This window comes from Poecilia mexicana, unplaced genomic scaffold, assembly GCF_051168715.1.
Source record: "Poecilia mexicana isolate PSO_F unplaced genomic scaffold, ASM5116871v1 scaffold_2, whole genome shotgun sequence".
Classification (NCBI taxonomy): Eukaryota; Metazoa; Chordata; class Actinopteri; order Cyprinodontiformes; family Poeciliidae; genus Poecilia; species Poecilia mexicana.
In genome coordinates, this window is record NW_028263371.1 from 55,814,207 (window position 1) to 55,830,780 (window position 16,574).

A 16,574-nucleotide genomic window follows, 5' to 3' on the forward strand; every position below is an offset into this window, starting at 1 on the left:
AAGAACATTTTATGACACCTAACATTTTTTCATGCCTCTCTACCTTTTTCCCACTCTAGATGCTCAGGGTACATTCATACCAGCCCTGTTTGGTCCGCTTTAATCCAACTCCAGTCCATGTGTCTTGAATGTATGGTTCGTTTAAGGAGGTGTGAATGCGTAGTTGGACAAAAAAGCAAGTTCTCTTTTGGTCCAACTACGCAAGATTATTTATAGAGCACATTTCAACAACACGGCATTCAAAGTGCTTTACATGAGATAAACATCATACAGTCACCAATTACGAAACAAGCAATAACACGTTTTGTCAAATGCCATCATCAAGCAAATGCAAATATGATGAGCAATATTCCAGTTACTACTGATCAAAGGCAACTCTAAACAGGTGGGTTTTAGTCTTGACTTAAAGGAAAGAGTAAACACCTTTTATTCCCTTCAAAATAAGAGCATAAATGTGCTCTTATTTTGAATGAAGGCTAACAGCTTGAATTCTTAACGGTCAATAACTAAAATTCAAAAGAATTTTACTCAACTGAAAGTTTACCAAACAGCCAAGTACGTTAGCTCTTTAGGCAAAACCAAGTGCTCTAAGCTTTGTCAAAGTTAGCAAAAGCGCTAAGTGAAAAGTTAGCTCCAGTATTAGCACCTTAGCAGATTAGCGGAGCTGTGCCCACCACTGATATGGGGCATTGTCAAGAGGAAACAGAGACACCACAACCAACAATGCTTTTGCTAACTTAACCACAGGCTAAGTTAGCACAAAAATGGAATATTCTGTTAGCTGCTTAAATATATATATATTGGCCTACTTTAAAATGTTGATTTAAAGAAAAAAAAGGGTCAGCATGGAGGAAGATTCTGAAAACCATTTTGGCTGAACTGATGTTTTAAAGTAGGTCATTAAAGCCAAGAGGTGGCATCAGTTTATTTCACGCTGCAGAGACGTCTGTAGCTGATAACCCGACATTTAGCCTCAGTCATGTTTCCAGAATTCATTCCTTGGAGCAGCAGGCTGCGTTTCACACCTTACTTACTGAAAGTGACTCATTTATCGGGATATCAAGCATGTCGGGTCAAATTGGGTCAAATCGCAGGCAGGTGGGAGATGTACCTCCACTTCACCTGGCCTCTAAACGACAGAATTACAGCAGGAATCCTGCTTCCTTCCCTTTCTCCTTCTGGGATCAGGGATCGTTTGTTTTTCTCTGGGATGCGGTTGTTCATCATCTACCGAGGTTTTCATCAGGATGTTAATGGATGTGTCCCGTGGATATGCTTTCCAGGTGCAGTCGCTGCTAAAGGAGAAAAAGGCGACAGAGGGGAGAAAGGAGATCGGGGCCCGACGGGGCCGAAGGGAGACGCAGGCTCCGGCTCCCAAGGGGGAATCCGCGGACTAAAGGTCGGCCAGACAAAACGGAGCATTTTTTATCCAAAATCACCTTCCAGAGGAAAAATACGGAGTTGCAGTTACACCAGTTTTTAACTTTTCCATACACAAGTCAACAAGCAAAACTAGTACAGGAATAAATAATATTGAAATTCCTCTCAATGGCAAGAACACAAAGTGTAGAACGAAAAAACTGATTCACTTTGTTATAAAAATCAAAGCAGCAGAATCTTTCCTCGGGGTTTCCCAAGGAAAACACGCTAAGCCCAGTGGCAGGAGCCAGTCACCCAGCAGCCCACCGTCTTTAAAAAATGTTTAAAAGTGGACAGGAAATTTGAAAATATCACTTGGTAATTATGTGTTATTGGAAGACACGATAAACATACCTAAACAGCAACTAAAGTGATTTAATATTTAGAAAATATTTCATTTGATTCAATATTCCAATTTGTATTTACATTTTAGCTTTTACATCATCAGTAAAACCCTTCCAAAGCAGTTTGTAGTTGAGTTACACCAAATCAACACTAGAGGGAGCTAGAAGCCCTCGAGTCAACACCACCAACCCAGCAGCTTATTCTAATTTTACTAAGATATTTTGAGGGAAACAAAAGGAAAACTTCAAGTTTGGGTGAATTTTCCTGCCATTTGCTCAACAAAAACAGGAAGTTTTACTAAAGTTATTTAGCGCATTTTTATTTTCCCATTTACAGCGATTTGTACTGTACTCTTAAACTGGATTATAATTTATACCACTGTTTTTCTGTTTTATTTCCAGGGAGAACCAGGTGAAAAAGGAGCAAAGGTAAGTTACAGCTGTCTGTCAGATTACCAATTAGTTTAAAAATATGAAGCAACAAAACAGATTAAAAAGTCGTCGTTGTCGACTTGTCAGAGGATGAACAGATCCGTTCAGAGAGGAAATCTTCTTGTTTTTGATCTGATATGAAGAGAGACGAACAGTTCTGAGTTTCCTGACATGAAGATATAAACCTGTTTATATGAGGGTGTAACAGTAAACGGTTTGGTACAAGCCTGAGCGCTGAAAGGCTTAAATGAGAAATCTGACCAATATATCCAGGCAGTCTTTTCTTTTTTATTGTCATTTTTGTGATAATTTTGATTAATGTTTATTATTTTCAGTTCATTTTTTCATGTTCTTTACCGTTTCCCGGTCTCTCATATGCTAAAGCTACCTTTTTGAATTAAGACTGTTTTTTTAATTATAAAAATAAAAACCCTAAAACCCCCTCTGGCACTGAATATGTCTAAGATGGCTGTTTTTGTAATTTTTTTTTAGTTCAATTTGTTTTTCAACTCTTGGCTAATTCTTTATTTTGCTGATTTGCAAATGTTTAGTCAGCGACATGAAAATTATGTCTTTTCAAACAATAAGCTTCAATTCACATCTCCTAGCCATCAGCTCGCCTATCTGACCTAACCGTTAATCTGCTGACGAAACTGGAGACGCAAATGTTTTTGCCTTATTGATTGAAATCAAGCATGTTATCGTCATTAGCTGCTCTTATATTAAATTTGGTGAGGCATTCTTTAAATATTCGCTTAATCTATTGATTTCTATATCAGAAGTATTAATAGAAGTGTCATTATGTGGACCCTTCCTTTGTTCCAGGGCAGTGCAGGTTTTGGATATTCGGGTTCAAAGGGTGAACCAGGCCCTCCAGGACCACCTGGGCCCCCTGGATCTCCAGGAGCAGCAACTCAGTATTCAGTTGACCGAGACGGGTCAGTTGTTTCGAAGGTTCCTGGGCCGCGCGGACCGCCTGGACCTGCAGGTCCTCAGGGGCCACCAGGAGAAGATGGAGAACCAGTGAGTGGATCTGAAGGAAGACGTGTGACTTCTCTGGAGACGCTGAAAGTCACTCAGGTGTTCTTTGTTTTGTTCCCGCAGGGTGATCCCGGTGAAGATGGAAAAACTGTATGTAGTTTCTGCTTTTTCTTTCAAAATAAAGCGTTTCAGGGGCCGAAGATCATATTTGTCTTTTAAATAGGGGCCTCAGGGACCTCCAGGGTTTCCAGGAACTCCGGGTGACGCTGGAGCTAAAGGAGAGAAGGTTAGATAAACCCAGTTTGCAGATTGTTGAAGGGTTTCAGTTTAAGTCCTAACGAGGCGGGTTCATACAGGGCGACCGTGGAGAGGGCCAGCCCGGCCCCAGGGGCCCCCCAGGGCTTCCAGGACCACCGGGTACAGGATACAGATCTGTGAGTCACATCCTGCTCTGAGGTAAAAACTTCCTTCTGCTTTCTGCAGCTGATTCTAAAACAAATCTTTCAGACATTCGAGGACATGGAGGCCTCTGGATTCCCCGATTTGGTCTCCGTTCGGGTGAGAACAAACAGAAACGGCCTTCTCTGGTCCTCGTCAGTCACACCAGAATCTATTGGAGGTGGAAATATTGTTAATCTTTATAATTGTTGATGCAGGGACTTCCAGGTCCCCCCGGTCCCCCCGGTCCTCCCGGTCTTCCCTCATCAAGCACGTCCGTGAACTCTGGAGCTTTTGGGCCTCCGGGAAAAAATGGAGCACCTGGCCAACCTGTAAGTGGAACAGTCCACTCCAATCGGAACCCACTGCAGGAAACTAGGAGCATCCAGATGAGTGGATGCAGGCTTTCCGACTGAAAACAGGATTTCACTCGTCTGCATTCTCTTGTTTTCATGCTAACAAACTGCCTGCTTATGCTGATGATAGAATGACTTAACCAAAATCAAGTTCCAACAACCAAATCTTTTGCGCTTTAGGGTCTGCCTGGTTTACCTGGTGCTGATGGTCTTCCAGGAGCTCCTGGCCCCAGGGGCGAAAAGGTACCAATTTACTGGAACATATGATTTATCACTTATATGCTAACACCATCTAATATGCAGCAAACATTGATTCTGCCTGTAGAAAATAGATTTTTAGTTAAAAGTTTTAATTAAAACACGTGATATCTGTCAAACCATCTCTTCCACTGATTATAGTAGATAATGATCGAATCCCCTACTCAAACATCCTTCTAACAATACAACAAAAAAAATTTAAGAAAAGTGGAAAAAGCAAACAAGGTGGATTAGCAGAGCTTTTCAGGATGTGCTTTTGCAGAAATTGTGTCTCATTTTTTAAAAAAACCCTCAAAAAACCTAATGAGGTGAATAAAAGATTCAAGTTTTAATTTTGCTGTGAAAAAAATGTTTTTTTCCTTTGTTACGTCCTTAGGGGGATTCAGGCGATCTTGGACTCCCAGGAGCAATCGGACAAAAGGTGTGACATCACTATTTTTAATTTTAACTTAAAGGTGAAAAGTTTATTGCAAAATTACCAAGAAAAGTGAAAAAAGTGAGTTTTTGAGACCCATGTTTCTCCTCCACAGGGATCTCTAGGAGAACCTGGTTTACCGGGACCTGCAGGAGAGCCTGGACTGGCTGGCCTGCCAGGACCCATGGGACCAGTTGGTCCTCCTGGACCTCCTGGGCCTCCAGGACCAGGTCATCGGGTTGGATTTGTGAGTTCAATTAACATGCAAAGAAATTAACAAGCAGACATGCTTAAACAAAGTAGTATGCCGTGGTGGACAGACTTCCACTAATTCGCTGATGTAGCAGGTCTATTTTTTAGCGCTTTAGCTAACCTTGAAAATGTTTGGCACAGTTAACTTCCCCTAAATTAATTTTTTCCTGATAAATTCTAAACTTTACTTCTGTTGATGTTCTTCCTAACTTTATTTCAAATAAGAAACATTCAGGAACAAAATCAAAAACAGAGAAAAAATATAACCAATGTCTAAGGAGAACATAGAACACGTAAACTATAAGGTCGAAATGAAATTGCTGCTCAAGGGTTGTAGTCTATCCAAGGGCTGAACTAGTTTGAATTGAAGTTAATGCTTAGCATTAGCTTCCGCAAAATACCTTGTTGGTGTATAGATTTACCATTAGTAGAGCTAGCTGTTCTAACTAGCTGTGCCCAGCACTGGCAAACAAACTTATGGGGAAAGGAGGGTTATGGTATGAGAAACAAGTCCATGATTAAAATGCATGGTCGCTACGGTAATTCCTGCCTTTTCTGTAATAGCCCTGCCTATAAAAAGGTCTACACTATCAAAAATCTTCAATGTGAGGTGCAGAAAATTGAGAGTACAGCATAAACCACTGAAGTTATGAGTTATGCCAGTTCAGTTCAGATTCAGTCAATTTTCTGTGAGCCATCAAACAGGAAGCTGGGCTGAAATTTCTCGATTTCGCAACAAAAGTCCAGCGAAAACCAAGTATAGCATACTTTTCTTAATCAAGCTGCACAGCTTTTGTTTTAACACTGATAGGGAAACAGAAGCAAGAGTGGTACATTGGAAACGCCTGATTCCTGATGCAACAACATAATTGGGCTAACTAGCAGCAATACGAGCAGATTAACACACTTCATAATGAATGTGTTACTTTGCCCTAAAGCCGTTTCTCTTGTTCTTCAGGATGACATGGAGGACTCCAGTGGGATTTTCACTAATGGACTTCCTGGTGTCAGAGGACCAGAAGGGATACAGGTACCTTAATTACTCCAGAAGTCTAATAAAATATGGATTGAATTACGTTTAAACTAAATCAGCCCTAAATGCATCTTTGATCCGTTAGGGTAGAAATGTTTATTAAAAATTTTAAAATAAGCTTAATTTAATTAAATGAAAAGGAATATCAAAGCGCAACTGTTAATTACTTACTTTGGCTGTGAATACTTTTAAATAACCAAAGTACATGTTGTATTTTCAGGGACCTCCTGGTTTACCTGGACACCCAGTAAGTAACAAGCTACAATGAAAGGTTAAAAGAAGAGCCAAAGGGTGGCCTTCTGCCATAGTTTGTCAGTTTTCAGGTTAAACATGAAAATGTTAAATGATAATCTCCAAGTTTTTAAAATTGGCAAAGAAAAATAGGAAAAAATGTTGAAAAGTCTGGAAAATGTGAAATATTTTTGGCAGATAGCAGAGACCAAAGCAGACAAATTAAAATTGTTTGTGTAAATTTAACATATTTTACTTCTTTTACAATGTTGGTCTAAAATAAGAGCAGCTTAAAAATATTTACATTAATAGGATTTTGTTCTCATTTGTTTACATTTTAATAAAACCCAACTTTTGTCCTACTATAACAAATCTAGTTAATGTTCTGAAGTTGATAACTGGAAAAAACTTTCAAAGTTTCTCTCATTCTATCAAAATTTGGCAAATTTTTTCCTCAGCCAATCAAAAGGTTCAAAGGTTTCAGATGGTTTTTCTTCTTTCCTTCCCTGTAAATCTACCATTGCAGGGTAAACCTGGTTTCCCAGGAATTCAAGGTCCAAAGGGTGAGCAGGGTCTGGCAGGAAGAGACGGACTACCAGGCCTGGATGGCTTCCCAGGACCGCCGGTGAGAAAAACTGGACTTTATGTGAAAGCTGTACTTTCGATCAGAGTCTGCTGATCATCGAGATTTGCATACATGGATCATGTTATCTGATGCAGAGCTCAACAATTAGGTCTGTTTTTAATCAATTTATAACAGACTAAATTCTAAATCTGTGGATCATCTGCTTAAAAATTACAAAACAAGCAAATTTAATCCAAGAAAGTGACCTTGAGGCATCTCTAAGGTCAAAGTGCTTCAGCTAATGGACAAATATAGACTGCAAATAATTCTTCATCAGCTAATAACAGCTACATTTCTGTTTAGCACATTAGCATTTTGGCCAACTTTGAAAACATTTAGCCCACTTAGCTTCTCTTAAATTAATTTTTCCAGATAAATTCTTGGATGTTTTGTAAACTTTCAGTTGAATAAAGATCATTGGCCAATGATCAAGAATTCTTCAATTAGTTAGACTTTTATATTCATGCTCTTATTTTGAAGTGGGTGAAGACAGCAGTCATGTTTCTTCTCCTCATGTTCTCTCTTTTCCCCCCCAACAATTTTATTTCACAAAAGAAACAAACAGGAACAAATTAAAACATATCCTTAGATATTTACATGCTTGTGAAGGGAATTAGGTCCACATAATGTCAGCATCAAATATCATACCCCAATTATCAGGGCATGGCATTTAAAGGAGCAGTGCTTTTTTTGATCTATAAAGCTGTAAAATGTTGTTTCTCCTGATCTTGACAGGGACAAAAGGGTGACAGAGGTGACAAAGGAGAGACGGTAAATATCATATTTGATCTTAGCTAAATTCCAGGTACTATATGTGAAATTGTTACCATTAATACAGAACGGTTTTATGTTGCTTTTGTGGTTTATTTAGCTTAGTTTTGTATGTGATAACAGATGGAATAGTCATTCATTAGTTGGTGGGTTAATTTGTTTTGACAGGGTGATGCTGGTCGAGATGGAACCGGACTCCCAGGCCCACCTGGTCCACCTGGTCCACCAGGACAAATAATCTACCAGCCATCTGACAACGTGAGTTCACATAAAACTACAAACTTCAGCCCATTTCAGCCTCTAAATCGTAAAATGTTTAACTTCAGCTGGCAGTTTGTGTATTTTTCCATCATGTTGCATTGGTAAATTTCAGGATGAGTTGATTAGGTCTCTGCATTTCCCCCGAATGTTTAAGAAGAAACATTAACTGGTTTCTTGTTCTTCTCAGGGAGTGGCTGGTTTACCTGGTAGAGCTGGATTTCCTGTAAGCTTTCAGTGTCTTATTTGATTCCCTTGTTCTTCATTATTTATACTATCATTATTTATAGCATTAAATACTATTTTTAATGCTTGGACTTTAGTTGCAGAACATTTAACCACATCTAAACAATGACAAAAAATATTTTCAGGCTCAATACAATGATTTGCTCAACAGTTTCCAGGCTGACCTGCATGGCTAATTGTAATGATTGAGGTTGTTTATTTCTAATCTCTCACTTGAATATTTTTATTCGCTTGCCAGGGTCCTGCTGGACCGAAGGGGGACAGAGGTGACCCTGGTTCACCAGGTTATGGCCTGAAGGTGAACTCCTGTTATTTACATCAACTGGTAATCAAGCTGCTAATCATTTCCATCATCTTCATCATCAGTTTTGTGTGTTCAGGGTGAAAAAGGGGAGCCAGGCTTGATAACTGGACCAGATGGAAATCCTTTGTATCTGGGAGGCCTAACAGGCACCAAGGTGAGTCTCATCATCCGTCTGTTTATTCCCATTAGCTCCTTCTTGTTCCCATTTGCTATGCTAATCATCTCCACTTTGTTTCTGTAGGGAGACAGAGGACTGCCAGGACCTATCGGACCTTCTGTAAGTTTGCATTTTCAAGATTTTTAAGTGTCTGCAATTATTTATTCAATGTTTTATTATATTATTTTGTCTTGTTGCAGGGTCCTCAGGGGCCTCCTGGACTGAAAGGTGAAATAGGGATGCCAGGAAGACCCGTAAGTACATTTATTTCAAAGTTCCTGAGGCTTTATAAAGTGCATGAAAAATGATTAGTGATTTTTATCCACCAGGGTCGTCCAGGTGTGAATGGATACAAGGGTGAAAAAGGAGAGCCAGGAGGGGGTGCAGGTTATGGCTACCCGGTAAGTTGGATTTGTTTTCCTGTACTGCATAAATATTAAGCAAAAATCACATTTTGCACTTTTTTGTACTTATTTTTTGGGTCTCAACTGCTTCTAAAAACAGCCACTTACAAGCACTAAAAAAAAAAAGTTGTTTTTTTGAGTTAATGTTTTTTGCTGTCTGAAAAAAGATCCGTTTGAAAAAACCTCCAGAATGCAACGTCACAATTCAGCAGGCAAAGTTCCTCACCTAGCAGGAGGAGAGGAACTTTGCGAGTCTGTCTGGGTTTTTCTTTTTCAGAACAGCTTTGGGCTTGGTTTACCTGCCACAAAGTGAAATATAATGCAGTAAAAGGTTGTTTGACCATCTAAACATGGCCTAGGAAAATTAATCTGCCAGTAATACGCCGACCACTGGGAACATATTGAGCTTTACTCGACAGCATCATGAGATGGAAAAGTTGGATGTGAACGTTCAGCCATGTCTTCGTGTTTTTGTCAGAGCTACGCAGACTGTTCCTGTTACCTAAACAGCGTTTCATTCTGAATCCATAAAGTCGTGCGTTTCCTACAGGGAGTTGCCGGCCCACCAGGACCCCCAGGACCACCCGGACCTCCAGGCCCAGCCATTTCTCTGGATCGCTTTAATGTGAGCCCAAAAGAGCCACGTCTAGTTTTCCATGCCAAGTTAATGCAACTCATCTACCTCCAAACTGATTCTGTTCCTCTGTTCATTCTTTAGCGCTTTGATGAAAACTCAAGGGGTTACCAAGGTACGGGCGCCATAAAACAATGCTAATAGATTAAATAATTTACAAGCATGTTTCAAGGGTTTTAAATGTTATTTTCTGGGAACTTTAAGACTACTTTCTAACCTATAAAGTAATGGTGAGGTAAAAGTGGGCGATCAGACGTTAAACATCGTTTTCACAGAGCTATATTTGTTGTTAAATGCTGTTTTCTGCTGCAGTGGTAAAAGGAGAAAAAGGAGAGCGTGGCGACCGTGGATCTCCTGGGATCCCAGGTAATCCTGAAACATTCATCTCTGTAGTCCTTTTCCAGAGTATCTTCATCACTAAAGTATCTCCTCATCTTCCTCACAGGAACTGCGTCGAACTTTGATATCTACACATTTAAGGTAACCCGCCTCATCTTGTCACCTCAGTTTAGTTTTCTCGGATTTTGGGATGGCAGTAAACTGACAAAAGATCGTAATGTTCTTCGACAGAATGAGCTGAAGGGAGACCAGGGAGATCCAGGAGTGAAGGGGGAGAAAGGAGAGCCAGGTGGTGGATACTATGACCCACGTTATGGAGCACCAGTGGGCCCACCAGGACCTCCAGGAAACCCAGGCCTACCAGTGAGTTCACAGAGAGCCACACACTTACAACGCTCAATAGCCACTGCTAGCTAAAACATTAGCTGTGCTAATGATAAACATTAGCTATGCTAATAATAAATGCAATACCAACATGGTAATTACGTGAAGCTAATGTTAAAGTCAACCATGTGGACCTGACCTTTCAGTCTTGATTTAAAACAAACTGAATCTGCAATTATTGCTAATGCTAGCTTGTTTTCAGCTAGATGCTCCAGGAAGTTGGAAAGGTTTGCAGATGCTGGTTAGAGTCATCTGTCCGTTTTTACATTTCAAAAACAATCTTCTCATATTGAAAAAGTTCAAGACTCAAAGTTTACTCAGTGGTGCTCACATTTTTACTAATCTGCTTTTTCATTTAGCAATTTTGCTAATTTTGAAAATGCTTAGCACATTTAGCTTTTTCTAAATCAAGAGCTAAGTGAAATGATAAAACCTGAAGAGGAACATGTGAGCGAGAAAAACATAATCCCTCGTAGCAAATTACCACTGTTCTGAGTGGTTTTAGTTTCAGCACTAGAATCTCTTTTGAAGAAAAATCATGATCCGTTTCCCCTTTCCTGTTAGGGTCCAAAGGGAGAGTCTATAGCTGGGCCTCCTGGGCCACCAGGACCTTCTGGACCACCAGGTGTTGGCTACGATGGCCGTCCAGGTCCAGCAGGACCACCTGGTCCTCCAGGTCCTCCTGGGAATCCCTCATTTTCTGGAACATACAGACCTAATTATCGTAAGTAGTTTTTTCTGAGCCTGTTTTTAGCCAGGCTGTAAAAAAAACACCAGACCTCCATCATGAGACATCAATATTGGGCCATGTGATCACCTGAGCTGGTTTGTTTCAAGAGACAAACTGGACGAAGAAATTAAATAGTTGAAGTTAAAAACCTGGCGACATTAAACAGCAGCAGTGTTGTAATGAAAGCAAGACAAAGATTGAAGCTATTTTTGCAAGACACCAACTGCGATATTGGTGTGGAAGAAGTGAACTTTGGCACAGTTTGAGTACATATGTGAATGCCAAGCGGACCGGAGACCGCTCAAAAAGCAGGAAGTGGACTACAGAGCAGGGCATTCTGGGTAAATACAACCCAAAAAAATAAATTAGCCAAGTGCTAGCAGGAGAAATGGCTTGTGGTTTTAAGCCAAACACAAAACAGACACAAATCTGAAAATCTGAAAACAAAAATCTGACATTACATTTTTGTTTCCCATTCGTAAGGAAGGAAGTTGCATCTTTTTCAGAGGTTTTTGTGTCGCTTCCTTCGGTGGTTCTTGGTGCAGCGCCCCCACAGGCCAGGAGGGGAACAGGTTGCTCAAAGGGTTTGGTTCGTTTAACTCGGCGCAGAGAGACAGAGAACCACCGCAGCTAAAAATGTAACAAATGTTGATCCCCAGTCTAGTCTACCAGACTATCAGGTGTGAAAGCATCAAATAAAAATGAAAAGCAATTGAATATGTAAGTATTATTTTAAAAACTGATGGGTCCAAACAGATGACACCAAAATTCAAAACAATGTCTGGTACAGCATATCAGCAATAACATACACGGTAGTGGAGGAATAATGATTTGGACTTTAATTCCTTGTAGCTTTCCTCTGTAAACCAAACTGCTTTAGAGCCAAAACACCAGGAGGAACTGGTTGGGAGTTTTTGTACAGATTTGTAATATTTCAGACCTTTTTTACTAACTTCTGTTTGTGTTTTGACTTGAAGCTGTCAGCGTTCCTGGACCTCCTGGTCCGCCAGGCCCACCTGGAAGCCCCGGCCTCTCCTCTGGGGTACGAGCACCTCTGTATTTTAAATGACCTTATATCTGTCAGCTAATGTGCTATGCACCTATTCTTACAGTTATTTATGCTCTAAAGATGGTTTATTACTTCCCCAGGTGACGGTGTTGAGGTCGTATGACATCATGATTGCGACGGCCCGGCAGCAGCCGGAGGGAAGTCTCATTTACATCCTGGACAAAGCAGACCTCTATCTGAGAGTGCGCGACGGACTTCGACAAGTCCTCGTACGTCTTCACACCACCAGCTTCATTTCCATGAATATGTGTCATTATAATGTTCAAAGAGTTTAATGTAAAGTATTAACCGGCAGTTTTTCTCCTCAGCTCGGAGATTACAGGACCTTCTTTGGAGATCTGGTGCGTTTTGAAGAGTAACTCGGTTTGACGTTTCCCAACTCTTTCTGATCTCCGAGTCTCTTTGTTTTTCATGTAAAGGGCAACGAGGTGGCAGAAGTGCAGCCCCCACCGGTGGTGGTGTACCCCCACGCCCCAGAACGGACCTCCAACAACGGAGCGGGTCATTACTCCCAGAGCAGCACGGTTATCCGACCCGTTGAGCCCCCGCTGCGGCAGCCCAGCCCCCCCGTGGCGCCAGCTGCTGACTCATCAGAATCAGGAGTGAGTACAACAATTAAAACATGTCACTGCAGTATAAACATGACAAAACAGACACCATTTTTCTCTTAACCACTCTTTAAGATGGGAAAGATAAGAGAACATGCCACTAAATGCACTCAGAGTTGTTTTGATGTTAATCAGAAAATGGCTACAAAAAAATCTACTGATCTAAACATCTACAGCAAAGCCCATTGATCAAATTAGGAAAAATTCCACCAAAGTGGGCGGAGCCAAGTGATACTGAAGGGCGTGGCCAAGAGTTTGGACGATCGCAGAGGGTTAAGCGAGACCCTCTGGCAAATTTTTATCTGAAATGTGACTAGTGGCAAATATGTTGACTTTTTTCTGTCTTATTGGAGACTTTTTTTGCTCTCCATGTTCACTGTACCAACTCCTGATTCACCACAAGGGGGTGTCTGAGTGACACTTTTTTTATACTGCAGGGCTGTACCATTGGAACCAGTAGGAAAATCCAACTGCAGTAGCCACTGTTTAAACCAAAGAGGGCAGCACTGAGACAGTTTTAAGCTTAACATTGCAAAATTAAACAGTCACACAAATATGCACAGAAACGTAGGGATAGCAACCTTAGGGACCAATTTATACATTTTATCTGCAAAGTTGACTTTGATTTTAGTTACCCTTTAAAGAAAGTTTAAATAATAAACTCTGACCAACAAAGCGAAGATCCAGGTTCGTCTTCCTGCGAAGAAGATGGTAAGAGAAGTGAATACGTCTCCAATGCTCAGCAAAGACCATCACCACATCTCCATAGCAACCAGTAGACCATCTACATTCCTCATCTGTCCTACCATCACAAATATAAACTCTCCAAGAAATTTAACTAGACAACCAGCTCTGGTCAAACCTTGTCACATAAATTTACAATGTGAGAAAACATCTTAAAATAAAAAGCTAAAGCTAGCCTCTCTTCTCTTTCAGCTCCACCTCGTAGCGCTGAACGCGCCTCAGACCGGAAACATGCGAGGGATTCGCGGGGCGGACTTCCTGTGCTTCCAGCAGGCTCGCGCTGTTGGTCTGAAGGGAACGTTCAGAGCCTTCCTGTCCTCCAAGCTTCAAGACCTCTACACCATCGTCCGCAGGTCGGACAGGAACGGATTCCCCATCATGAACCTGAAGGTAAGACAACTGACCAGATACATCCTTTACTTATCTAGCCAAATCTAAATTAAAATGTATTTTTACAAGAACTGGCCACAAAAGCTGTAAAACATAAAATGAACAAACTTCAACAAAAGTTAACGCCAAGGAAAGTAGATGTTTCTACATCTACTACAATCCATGATTTACAATCCAATCATGGATTGTAAAGATCCAATCCATGATTGGATCTTTACAAACACTAGTCAATACCCTGTCAAGTAGCATTAAGGCTAGGCACTTTAGCTTCCCAAGAAGAGGTTGTACTAGAGTCATTTTGACTGACTAGGTCAAAAAAGATGCTGTGATGATCTATTTTTACCTCTGACTTTTTAAAATTATGAAATCTCAAATACACTTACAGAGAATCCTGTCTGTCAAATGTAGTTTACCATAAATAACTAGGTCAACTTTGTCAAAGTCTTTGAAAAGGAAACAAAAAGAGCAGGAAAGTATCTTTTGGAAAACATCTGCATCAGTAAGGTCAATCGCTACTCTAATAGCTGCTTTTCATCTGTTTTCTGAATCTGGTGCTTTGAAATTATCAAATTTTTGTTCATGGATTTCTTTTTATGAGTCTGACCGTTTCCTTCCTTCCCCTTTCAGAACCAAGTGTTGTTCAGCAGCTGGGAGTCCATCTTCAGTGAGGACAGCAACAAAATGAGGGAGAATGTACCGTTATACTCGTTTGACGGCAGAGATATCCTCAGGGACAGTGCATGGTGAGTCTTTGTTAACCGTTCCAGATTTTAATCCGTGGCCGTGTTTGTTTCCACGCCTGATTTAAAGTTGTTGTTTGTTTTTTGTTCCCCCTCCAGGCCAGAGAAGATGGTCTGGCACGGATCGAGCCAAAAGGGACACCGGCAAATGGATCATTACTGTGAAACGTGGCGGGCGGGCGAGCACGCTGTGACGGGCCTGGCGTCGTCCCTGCAGAGCGGCCGCCTCCTGCAGCAGACGCCCAGCAGCTGCTCCGGCTCCTACATCGTCCTCTGCATAGAGAACGCCTTCACGTCGCCCTCCAAATAATAAATCCATCCTCTGCGTTCAGGGCCCTAGCTAAATAAATTTTTGTAAACTCAGCTGGTAAATTTTTATCCCCCTCCTTTTAATTTTTATGCTAACGCAGCTTGTAAACATGAGGACGAACTGCCCCCCGAGGGGTTTCCTGCCTGCCAGGACGTTCAGCATCCAGAAACGCTAAAGAAAAGGATCCAGCAGGAAACTGTTGGTCCTTTATCTCCAGAGCAGTGGCACATATTTTCTTTTAAGTGCAGAAAGTATCATTCTCAATTTTTTTTTTATTCTGTATATTACATGTTTGTTATTTGTGTTCATTTTTATGTTTTTTTTTTTTTTGTCTTCATCCATCCTCCAATTTTTAGCATTTCTTTTAGGAGTTGAGTTTTTACTTTTATTTTCTCATCTTCAGCATAGATTGGGGCCGTGGTGGGCACCGCTAGATACGATGTTAGCTGCGCTAATCCTAAAGCACCACTCAAACAGTCCCGCTAAAGCGCAATCAATTCACTTTGTTTACAGGAACATTTTCACAACAAATACTAATGCTAAAGCTGCCGCAGAGTTACAACCACTATCGCTTTAATAAATCACATCTTGTTTTCTCTTTCATTTTTTTTGTTTGTTTTTATAAGCCTTACTCAAGTGAAAGTTTACAAAACAGCCAACTAAATCGGTGCTTTAGGATTTATCCAGAGAAATAATTTTTAGGAGAAGCTATGTGCGCTAAAAATAATAGTTAGCAAAAATGCTAAAGTGCTAAACAAAGAATTAGCGGATTAGCGGAAGTGTGCCCACCACTGGATTTGGGGTAATGGTGGATTACAGCAAATTTATAAGGATTATTTTAAAATAAAAAAAGAAAATAGATATTTATTTTTAAATGAAGTTATAAAATGAAAACAATACTCATTTTATTTTCACACAACATAAAAAAAAAAGATTGAAACTGTGCCTTATCACACACCCCACCACTACAGGCTTTTCTGCTGATATTTTCCAGAAGCTGGTGCATTTAACTGAATTAAAATCATTCATGTTGCTCATCCAGAGGACAATGTTCTTTTTAAACTAAATGTTGATCCTGAGATAAATATTTTGCTCTTTTTACCACACTGTGAAACGTTTGAGAGCAAACTGGCTAATATTTGTCAGACAAACCAGCATGCTGAGGTCAGAGCTTCGTACTTTTCCTCGCCTGATGTCTCAACTGTTTCTGTGAATATGCTTTTTTTGTATGACTGTATTGTTTCACCCAGGCACTGAATTAAAGACTTTTTCAATTACTGTTGTGTTTTTCTTTAGACAAGTTTGAGTTGTATTGAAAGATTTAACCGTTCATTTTGGTATCTTGCATCTAATCAAAGGTAACTCTAAAGAAGCAGGATTTAGCTTTGATTTAAAGAAACTCAGTGTTTCGACTGTTTTACAGTTTTCTGAAAGTTTGTTTCAGATTTGTGGTGCATAGAAGCTGAATGCTGCTTCTCCATGTTTGGTTCTGGTTTTGGGGATGCAGAGCAGAACCAGAACCTGAGGGGCCTGGAAGGTTGATACAACAGCAGCAGATCTTTAATGTATTGTGGTGCTAAGCCTTTCAGTGATTTATAAACTAACAGCAGTATTTTAAAGTCTATTCTCTGAGCTACAGGGAGGCAGTGGAAGAATGTTAGAACTGGTGTTATGTGCTCCATCTTCCTGGTTTTAGTGACAA

At 40.5% G+C, this 16,574-nt stretch overlaps 1 protein-coding gene across 2 annotated transcripts in view; it reads left to right on the forward strand.

Moving 5' to 3' along the window:
• col18a1a (collagen type XVIII alpha 1 chain a) overlaps positions 1 to 16,149 on the forward strand; it is a 71,707-nt gene extending 55,558 nt beyond the window's left edge. For both annotated transcript variants that reach the window (XM_088003207.1, XM_088003203.1), the window contains 35 exons: positions 1,284 to 1,399; positions 2,166 to 2,192; positions 3,021 to 3,218; positions 3,300 to 3,326; positions 3,400 to 3,462; positions 3,533 to 3,610; positions 3,684 to 3,734; positions 3,833 to 3,946; positions 4,151 to 4,213; positions 4,605 to 4,649; positions 4,759 to 4,890; positions 5,854 to 5,925; positions 6,149 to 6,175; positions 6,686 to 6,784; positions 7,520 to 7,555; positions 7,724 to 7,813; positions 8,004 to 8,039; positions 8,298 to 8,357; positions 8,440 to 8,517; positions 8,605 to 8,640; positions 8,721 to 8,774; positions 8,850 to 8,921; positions 9,475 to 9,549; positions 9,643 to 9,673; positions 9,871 to 9,924; positions 10,004 to 10,038; positions 10,129 to 10,260; positions 10,846 to 11,005; positions 11,989 to 12,053; positions 12,161 to 12,289; positions 12,389 to 12,421; positions 12,500 to 12,682; positions 13,625 to 13,822; positions 14,450 to 14,565; positions 14,662 to 16,149. In XM_088003207.1, the coding sequence (XP_087859333.1) occupies positions 1,284 to 1,399; positions 2,166 to 2,192; positions 3,021 to 3,218; positions 3,300 to 3,326; positions 3,400 to 3,462; positions 3,533 to 3,610; positions 3,684 to 3,734; positions 3,833 to 3,946; positions 4,151 to 4,213; positions 4,605 to 4,649; positions 4,759 to 4,890; positions 5,854 to 5,925; positions 6,149 to 6,175; positions 6,686 to 6,784; positions 7,520 to 7,555; positions 7,724 to 7,813; positions 8,004 to 8,039; positions 8,298 to 8,357; positions 8,440 to 8,517; positions 8,605 to 8,640; positions 8,721 to 8,774; positions 8,850 to 8,921; positions 9,475 to 9,549; positions 9,643 to 9,673; positions 9,871 to 9,924; positions 10,004 to 10,038; positions 10,129 to 10,260; positions 10,846 to 11,005; positions 11,989 to 12,053; positions 12,161 to 12,289; positions 12,389 to 12,421; positions 12,500 to 12,682; positions 13,625 to 13,822; positions 14,450 to 14,565; positions 14,662 to 14,872 (2,996 nt within the window). In that variant the 3' untranslated portion in view covers positions 14,873 to 16,149. The remainder of the gene's footprint in view (positions 1 to 1,283; positions 1,400 to 2,165; positions 2,193 to 3,020; positions 3,219 to 3,299; positions 3,327 to 3,399; positions 3,463 to 3,532; positions 3,611 to 3,683; positions 3,735 to 3,832; positions 3,947 to 4,150; positions 4,214 to 4,604; positions 4,650 to 4,758; positions 4,891 to 5,853; positions 5,926 to 6,148; positions 6,176 to 6,685; positions 6,785 to 7,519; positions 7,556 to 7,723; positions 7,814 to 8,003; positions 8,040 to 8,297; positions 8,358 to 8,439; positions 8,518 to 8,604; positions 8,641 to 8,720; positions 8,775 to 8,849; positions 8,922 to 9,474; positions 9,550 to 9,642; positions 9,674 to 9,870; positions 9,925 to 10,003; positions 10,039 to 10,128; positions 10,261 to 10,845; positions 11,006 to 11,988; positions 12,054 to 12,160; positions 12,290 to 12,388; positions 12,422 to 12,499; positions 12,683 to 13,624; positions 13,823 to 14,449; positions 14,566 to 14,661) is intronic.
• Positions 16,150 to 16,574: the final 425 nt, after the last annotated feature.